Genomic DNA, 9,337 nt, shown 5'->3' with positions numbered 1-9,337 from the left:
TTTTTTTTTTAATTAGACATGTACTAAAGCGATAATTATAGCGTGCAAAAACTCACCAGCTTCGCCTCACAAGTCACGTCGACGTCCAAATCAGTGGGCCATGGCTGAAATTTGCACGCACCTATATGGAAGCCGTGAACCAACGGCTTCATGCATTTCATATTGTCCCTTCGGTGTGTCCAGCATTGCCAGGTGTAAGCCTTTTTGTGCGGCATGGCTAAACTGGGGTCGTTTGACGGCGATTGATTCATAATCTCTCCGTTATCGAAGCTCAGTAATATTAACTCGGGAATAATGAGGAGGTGGTCCAAGGTTCGTTTTGCCAAGAAATAGACGTGCGACATCGGCAGGGATTTCTAGCTGCATTTAAGGAAAGCGTTCAGTATTGTTGTTGACGCACGATAAACATAGGCTTGGCGTTCGTGTAGCTCCACATCATGGCGGTAGGTCAGCGTTTTATTTTGGGGTTAAATAGCAAAATGAAGCACTTTATTTTGCGCGTAATTCATTCTGTTGCTAAATGTAGTTTCGATTCTTCATGACTTTGAAGTAGACTATTTTCGACGTTTCTGACAGCGTCCTCTGTTCCTCTTGGACACAATGAGAAAACTCTCGCTACCGATTCTTTTCAACGCTACATCGCTCATCTTCAAAGAAGCGATACATGGTTGTAGGCGAAAGTTGTCACCTATGTTTTTATCACACCGTGAAAAGCTTCAAAATAAACCTTCATTTTGTTTTTTCTCCTTGCAAAAGATGACAAAAACAGGATTTGTTGTTTGGTATGTTCAGAATATTGTCTGTCTATCTACACGAAACTGTTTATCACGCACCCCAAAGCTATCAATTCTAGCGAGAATGGAAGAAAGGCTTCTAGTAGACTCATTGTGCTTCGGTTGCCAGGTCCCTAGTGACTGGCCGATCACTCCTTTTTCTAACTAGCCTCAGTGCTAAATTGACGATCTTATCAGAGTGCTGGATACTATGCTCCCTCAAGCTCGTGTTCAAAAACCCCAAAGCAACATCTGTCGAGACTTTTGCGTGGATCAGGTACCGGGTACACGTAAAAGATCAGCTTTAACACCAGTGTTATCATCAGTATAGATTGTGTAGAAACACTGGGGTTGACGGAGCTAATCATTAAAGAGTCCAGGCAGTGAATATTTCTTGAACGCGCTTAATCTGCAGTTTGACGTCCCCTTGGGGGTCGAGTGTATTGGAAAGTGCGCGTTCTCAAACATTAAAAATTGTCAATATATTTCTGGACAACTGAGGACACTGATGCTCGACTGGAGCCATCATGACTGACCGACCGACCGACCGACCGAATAGTAACATCATTTCCTGGATACTTGCAGACAACACAGCAACCAGAACCAAGCAAGGGGCCCGGATGGATGGAGCCGCCCGCCAAAATCGACGGGGTCCCCAACGGCCTGGAGTACTTGACAGAGATAGACCAACTCCTGATCCACCAGCAGATCGAAGTTTTCGAGGCGCTGACCAACATAGAGACCAAGAACCGATACGCTGTCAAAAACACCATGGGACAGCAGGTGTTCTTTGCCTACGAGGGTAGGGCTAATTCCCACCCTGTATATTTTCTTAGTCACTGGCTGAATAAAGTTCGGCATTCAGTAATGTCTGCACTCAATCACGGTCCACCTTGGGCCTACCTCGGGCCTACCTCGGTAACTGAAGATTTTCGCAGAAAAACGTTAAGTCGGGGCAGTTAACATGAAATCACAACCTGTGGGTGAAACGAAGCTGTTGAAAATAAGGCAATTTGAAACAAGATAGACTTCATTAACATTACGCAGTGCTTGATTCGACGAAAATATTTGCTTAGAGAGTCGATTGATGTGTTTATCAAGAATTGGAAGAAAACCAGCTTTGGGTGGTAACTTGTATTTGCAGAGCAAACAATGATTTTCTCTTCTTATCGATTTCGCCCATTAAAACAAAATTAAAGAGCAAATAATGAGTGCAGCAAGATTTTGAAGATTAACCTTGACTTTACCCATAAGAAATGCTTTTGCAAGGCCGTAAACCTGCCTTTTCTTCGACCTTACATTCGTACAGAATCAGGTGTTTGGATGCGGGTTTGCTGCCAGAGTGAGAGGGGTTTCGTTCTGCACGTTGTGGACAATTTTGGTCAGGTGAGTGGTCCTTAATGAAGGCATTTAGAACCATTCTCAGCCGTTAACTGTTTGTGTCACACAGCAATACATGCACTTCTATATCTGCTGCCTTCTGACATAATTGCGCATGCGTCAATTTATAGATCATAATCATTATGTACTACCTGGACCGTTCGACACGGTTACAGCGCATAGAATTACAATCTGTGAAAATTTGAATGGGAGACTTTGAGACGCTTGGTGGCGACAAACATGCCGGTCCTTTTTACCAGTTCTGAGTATGCGCGCGTTGTTTTGAGCATGCGTGCATAATTCTGAGCACGCGCAATACCTAGAAAAAAGACAGGCATGTCTGCTGCCACCAGCGTTTCAAAGTCCCCCATTGAGAAGAAGTCCAAGCCAATGAGTTGCATTTCTGAGGGTCCGACTGTTTATGTCTTCAGGAGGTTATTCGTATCGAACGACCGTTCAAGTGCTGGGCTGGCTGTTGCTGGTGCGCAAACGTCGACTGCTGCTCGTGGGAAGTTAATGTGGAGTCTCCGCCTGGCTACCGCATAGGACGTATAAGACAGTGGTGAGTTAGTCTCGACTCAAGGCTTTCATTTCATCAAGGCTTTGGGCGGATCCAAAAAAATGGAAAAGATGGGAGAACAAAAACAGGGGTCATACCTCCTGAAATTGCATCACAGTGTGCGTAGAATACAAAATAGCTCCAGATCCCACGCCCTACGGGGATTTTACCATAACTGCTTTAGTTCAACCCCCCCCCCCTTTGGAAAATCGAGATCACGCCCCCCCCCGGAAAATGCTGAATCTGCCCCTGGTTTACAGCGATGTATGTTAAAAGAAGTGTGTTTTTATTAAAACATCTAGTTTCAGTCTTCGACACTTTTACAGCTACACTAGAAAACAAAATTATTTTCGCCCATTAAAAAACGTTCACAGGGTATCGACAGATTAAGACACAGTTGATCTTTTCATAACCATTTTTGTTTGTTCATTTTATCGTTCGTGCTACCAACGTCAAGAATTTCGGGCCAAACGGTGACAAGTGGCACAAAAAAAAACGATGTCAGGAACGTGTAATTTATAAGCTTCATATCACTGAACAGACAGTTCTTTTTATGTAACTTGTCCCTCTGGGCGTTTGTCTGCTGCCGTTTGATACTTTGCACGGGCGGATCCATGAATTTTTATCGGGGGGGGTTCAGGCCAAAGGTTTTTCATGATCGTTTGTGCACTTCGCTATATGCAGCCCTAGCGAATATTTGGTACAGAACAAAATAATCAGAGGGCTGCTAATGAAAGAGGTAATAATATTTCCCTCAATGGTATTTTTACCCTCACAGTCAGTCGGCATGGAAACCATATTTTGATATCTTCGACGCCAGCGATAACACCGTACTGAAAATCGGCGGTCCCTGTTGCGCATGCCAGCAAGTCTGCTGCCGGTCAGACGTCGAATTCAACGTGAGTGGAGTTCGGGGTTTGAAGACCGTTTTCACATGTGACGGGGCGCACCTGTGTCTGTACAGAGCAAGGGCAATCAGTGGCAACTTACTACTGATCGACCACTGGTCAATTTTGCCTGGTGCCCGGCATACATCTTTTGCATAGGTTACCAGTCAATATTGGCGATCGGTTCACAAGTTTTCGCTGATCGAACTTGCTCTTCACGGGAAGCTCCCGAAAAAGGGGATTATCAAACTACATGATTTTAAGAGGGGAGCAAATACCGAATTTTTCCCAACTTTACTGCACGATTGCAGCTAATTCTCAAATCGACAACGAGTTGTGAAATTTCACCTGAGAAAATTCTCTTGCTGTGATCAGATGTTCAACATTTTACAACCCTTGATATTTACTGTCATTTGAATTTAATCCGCTCGGAAGGAATTCCAGAGGGCGGTAATTTTTTTTTCATTGATTTTCCTCTTTCGGCCACTATCTGTAAGTAAAACACAGCTGGGGGTTTCGGTGGCTTTGGAATGAAGTTTTGTGCTTAATTATTTTTAGAAGAAGGATATTTAACAAGAAATAATGTTAAATTCAATCCTTAAACTTTCCAATATAATATTTGGGAATCAACAAATGCCCTGAGTTTTTGTACATCATTTTTTTTTAAAACGAGAGAATTATGCATAAATCTAACCATTCATCCTCTAAGCACACGTAGTGTAAACTATGGACAGGCACGCTGGACAGGCAATGCTATTTTGTTCCCTGACTGCAGGTGTTCTCGGCGGAGGGAGGGATCGAGGTTGGCAAGATCACCAAACAGTGGGGCGGAATGGTCAAGGAATATTTGACCGAGGCAGACAATTTCGGCGTGTCTTGTAAGAATACTGATTGTTGTGGATTTCAACACTGATCAATAGCTGACTGCTCTGACTTTGACACATGCCGTTTAGAACACCCGAATGGGCGGTGCGTGTTATTGGGAACGAGCATGAAAATCATCAGCATTGACCGTGTGTAAATGCGCGCGGGCGAGTAAACCTTCGAGGGTAGGGTGTCCAATGCGTCCATGTAAATTCGAATTGCGGGATGCTGGAAACCACATTTAACCGCATGGGGGCGCTGTTGATGACACAGAAATTGATTTCCTATCCGTCAGCACTGTCCTTTTAGCAAAATTTTGACTAAACATGTGAATCATGATCATTGTCCAATCTTGTTTGCATGGGAGCTTTGTTTTTTGTTTTGTTTTGTTTTTTCTGTGTTCTGCAGTTCCTCAAGATCTGGATGTGAAAATGAAGGCAGTGATGGTTGCAGCTGCCTTCTTGATTGTAAGTATGAGCTTTCAGTTTTGGAGAATTTTTTTAAAAATCTCTTCAGTAGGCCTGAAGTAGTGAGGTCAAAAGTAGGCCTGTGCAGAAATCAGAATTTTACTTCTGGGCTCGGCCTAGTCTTGATTCAAGGACTTTTGTGCATTTGTAAATCTTATCACTTTTTTTTTCTTTCGGAAAAATTGTTTAAGCCTAATGTTAACTTTCATTTCAATTGTGCAATAATCGTGCTTCTCTACTGGCTGGTTTCCTGTATTCTTGACTTAGCACGAAGCACAGCAGGGGCAAGTTCGACCGCCGAACAAACTTTAATATTCGCCGGGTATCGATGATAAATTTAACCCTAAAAGAGCTGGGGACGGAATCTGCCCCCAACATTTTTCCTAATACGGCCGCAGTACATTTTTTCAGGATTTGAGCCTTTAGGAGTTTTAAATAACTCTCTGCGGTCCGTTTGACACCACTTTTGTGAAAATTAGACACACCGTTCTTGCGCAGCGCGCATTTTTCCCCCAGACGAGGCTGCCAAAAATGTATGCCTTTTTTCCCACTGCTGCAGTACTCCATGCATACGGGCTGGCACGCATGGCCTTCTGCTTCAAATGACCGCAACAACAAAACAATTCGTTTGATTGAGTTCAAACTTCACATTTGTAATGATAAGGAGAGTCTTTACCGCGTGCATGCCAAGTCTTAAAAACTCGAGTGAGGCACAGCTAAGTTCTTGGGGGCGGAATGCGCCCCCCGGCTGTGAGATTGGCCAAAAAAACCCGGCTTTTTTAGAGTTAATGCTCCGGTTACCAGGAAATTATCTTCTAGTCGACAAATAGTCTTGGTTTCAAGACGTTAGTGCTTGATAGCGGACACAGTGCATAGTGTGCCCCACTGAGCGCCAGCTCGCACTAGTGAGAGTAGGTAAAATCTAGTTATGCGAGGGCGCTCTTCAACAGAAATAAAACAACTGTCGATCACTAACGTCATGGGCCAAGACTAGTCGACAAATGGTCGTCGGTTGAACTTGTCGGCCATGGTTGTGGTCGTGTAATTAATACCTTCTGTTGCTCCAGTACTTTTTAATGCCACAAGTGAGAATATTGGCACGCGTAGTAAATAACAGTGACATCTGTTGCCAAGACTAGATTATATGCGTCTGAATCTGCTTTGTGCTGGAGTCGTGGAATGGCATTTTGTGATTTTGCTCTAATGTCCGGCAGCGTGTTGGCATTTCATTCACTCTTTCAAATTCTTTTTATTTTTCTTCAGGACTTCATGTTCTTCGAGATGGAGCCTAGCTCTTAACTCAAGTTGTGAGCTGCGTCGTCAGTATGAAAGTCAGAGTGAAACCTTTACCCCAAAGTAACGGCTCGTTTGCAAGACCGGAGGTGTAAAAGAAGCACTATTTTCTCAGGGAAGTTTCTGAGTCCAAAACAAAAAAGCACTGTGTTCTTGAAAATGCCAAATTAAGTTTTTGTCTAATTTGACTTGTTAATTTCAAAGACAATAATTGACACTTCATTGTTGTTAATTCTATGCGTTCTCCTCGATTGTTGGAGCCAGACAAGCATCGTTTATAGAAATGGTGTAACTTTAGAGGTTTGTCTCGACGGTAGTTAACTTAACTCTGGCACATTCGAAACGTAAACGGCTGGGCAAATTTCTCTCGAGTTTCTGACGCCCCATGGTCCAATAATCTATAGCATAGTTACAGAAAAGAATAAATCTTTTTCCTCTGACTAAGATTTAGAGCCCCCTATCTAGGCCGGCTGCCCAGTTTCTTCGTTTCCTGGGCAACTTTGGCAAGTTTCATGTGGGACTAATGAAAAACATAACTTGAAAAACGGGGATTAGTTTTCGAAATTACGTCAAATAGAGTGACCTAGGGCTATAGAATAGTGCGAAGAATGGGCGGAGCGAAGCCAAGCCGATTCATACACACACACACAAAATGGTCTCGAGTATATTCCCTGACTTAAACTACGCCCCTCCCACAACTATTTTTCTGACAAGGAAACAAAAAGCAAAGAATGAATACTTTGAGCTATGTGAGGAATTCGATGCGCTCTCCAGTGTACTATTAGCTATGCAAAACTGGTTTTTGTGTATCTTACTGTTAGTTCTTCGCCTGGGTACACTACCATTGTTCCATTCATCAACATGCACAGTTTTGTCGCTCATTCACTCAGCGTTGATGGAATGTCTCTGACATCCAAATGGAGTCGAACGTGTGCAAGTGACAACCACGGAAAACTAGGAGACTATGTAAAAACAATTATTTTATGAAAGTGTGATTGTATAAAGTTGAGGAATGTAATACCCGTGTGGAATCTTGGCAAGAAGCTTATTTGGAGCATAAGGACCACTCACAAGGGTATACATCAAAACGCTCACCGAGCTGTTGTGGAATTCTTTCATTTCGAAAGCATAAACATTGGAATGACACGATGTCCTGAGCGGTAAGTCTCTTGCATCCGTTTCGATTGACTTTCAGTTATTAATCCATTTGTTAAAACAATTCATGGACTGACCTTTTTTTAAGGATCATTGCTAAACAGTGGAAATTTGGATTGATTACAATTATTCTAAATCTATTAAGTAAAATGAGAAACAGAATCGAAAGAAACAAAGTTAAATTCGGTGAAAAGCGATACAAAGCAAATTTTTAAAATACAAATGGCAAAGACAAATATTAAATACGTGAAATATTAAGAAATAAAAGTTTCATGTAGATAAAACCAATAGGAATTGAAGGGCCAAAAAAAATATAAAATGTAGTTTATATTTAACTACATTTTAATTTTTTTTCGCTTACCATAGAAATTTTTTTTTAAAAGGGACGCAATGTGAAAGATAGATTGCACAGAGAACAGTTTGCATCTAAAATAAGAATTTATCAGATGCAAAGAGACAGTGATAAAATGCATAATATCAAAGTCCAAGAGAAATATAACAGATTTAGTTTGGAAAAAGCAGTTTTAGGAGGAGATATAGTTTAAGCTTCGGTCGATACATTGCACATAATCTCCTTTTGATTTTTCGTTGTTCCCCCATCAACAGTAAAAAACAACAACAAATGAATGAAAAATGCTGTCATTTACGTGCTATGTAAAAAAGTTCACTAATTTAAATGATATTAAATTTTTTAAACACCCTGAACTTACATTATTCGTAAAAGACTGATCTTTAAGTTTTTAGCTTAGCTCAGCTTAGCAAGCTAGTATAATGAACTTGTTTGCAGAGACTGTTCACAATGCCTGTAGATTCTTAAAGAATAATTCACAATTTACTGAATAGAGTGAGGTCACAAGAGAAAATTAATTCTAAAGAATCGAATTTCCACAAACCAGGTAGTAACAGGCCTGAACGGTTCGGACTTCACATACAGTGCCAAAAGTACCCCTGTCTGAGGTAGATACTAGTAGGTACAGCGATTCAGTTTTCGTAACTGAGAGGCGCGTAAAGAAGGCTACATTGCATTTCGCAAGTATTCGATCCATTTTGATAGGTTTCTTCAAAGATAGTTGCCAGGTGTGGATAGCTTAAGCTTAATGTTCCAGTGTTAATAACATGTAGTTTCTCTTTTTGTTACGGTTTTAAATTTCTTTCAAACCCAGATTCTTTCTTGTTAATTAAACTGGATTTATCACGAATTGCACGGTGAAAAGACTCTCCGGTTGTAGTATTTATTATTTGGGGGCCACTGACGCAATTCGATCAATTTATTATGACACGTAGTGGTGTCAGCACGTAGCTGATCGGCAACAAATATTTTCTGACGAAGATTACCGCTGTCAATTAATTGTTATCTTGTTAATGAACAGTTACTGGATCATCCTAGTAAGGGCAAACATGGATTGAAGTTTGTGATTTGTGGCATTAAATTTGTGTCTTCTACAAGTGGTTGTAAATTAAAATTCTCGTAAATTTTCTTCGTCGTTTGATAATTCTAGGCAAATTAAAAGCTATCAAATGACATTTTATGTAGCAGTTTTCCTTTTGCCCAGTAATTTCGACAGAACAATGCCGATTCCTTTGTCCCGGCATGATGTGGCCCCACCGTGTAACATGATACATGTATTTGCCTCAAAAATGTACTGCTAAAGCCAAGATCAAAATTAATAAACCTTCCCTAATAAATTCATAATTATACACGCATGCGCACAAATGGCCTTGGCAGCAAGGGCCATTGAAAATGTAAAGGGGTACACGATTTCGATCATTTTCTCTCAGGTTTTCTGGTTTTGTTCAATTTTTCTTCAGAAAATCCCATTAAATAGTTTCTGCTATTAGTTTTTAGTCTAAGTGGAATTTATTTTTCTGGCTTAATCTCGTAAGCATAGGAAAAATCACGATTGTAAAGTCTTTTTACTGAGCACTAAAAATCCCGCTTAAAGGTTAGTGAGAGAAAGT

At 41.2% G+C, this 9,337-nt stretch overlaps 1 protein-coding gene across 1 annotated transcript; it reads left to right on the top strand.

The window, feature by feature from the left end:
* The first annotated feature begins 60 nt into the window (after positions 1–60).
* On the top strand, positions 61–8,841 carry LOC110976473 (phospholipid scramblase 1-like). The gene is made up of 8 exons (XM_022229748.2): positions 61–443; positions 1,359–1,575; positions 2,083–2,159; positions 2,585–2,715; positions 3,491–3,611; positions 4,375–4,477; positions 4,872–4,930; positions 6,194–8,841. The coding sequence occupies exons 1-8, from the start codon at positions 438–440 to the stop codon at positions 6,227–6,229; spliced, it is 750 nt and encodes a 249-aa protein (XP_022085440.1). The 5' UTR covers positions 61–437; the 3' UTR covers positions 6,230–8,841.
* The last annotated feature ends 496 nt before the right edge of the window (positions 8,842–9,337 follow it).

The sequence above is a fragment of the Acanthaster planci genome, linkage group LG16 (assembly GCF_054643075.1).
Source record: "Acanthaster planci isolate LZ-2023a linkage group LG16, COTS_SCS, whole genome shotgun sequence".
NCBI classification, from domain to species: Eukaryota; Metazoa; Echinodermata; class Asteroidea; order Valvatida; family Acanthasteridae; genus Acanthaster; species Acanthaster planci.
The sequence above is the reverse complement of the archived record's forward strand: the minus strand, read 5'-3'. Positions and strand labels throughout refer to the sequence as shown.

Coding starts and splice junctions, on each gene's coding strand:
- LOC110976473 (XM_022229748.2), top strand. Junction 2,160..2,584: donor TTGTGGACAATTTTGGTCAG/GTGAGTGGTCCT, acceptor TTATGTCTTCAG/GAGGTTATTCGTATCGAACG. Junction 3,612..4,374: donor GGTCAGACGTCGAATTCAAC/GTGAGTGGAGTT, acceptor CCCTGACTGCAG/GTGTTCTCGGCGGAGGGAGG.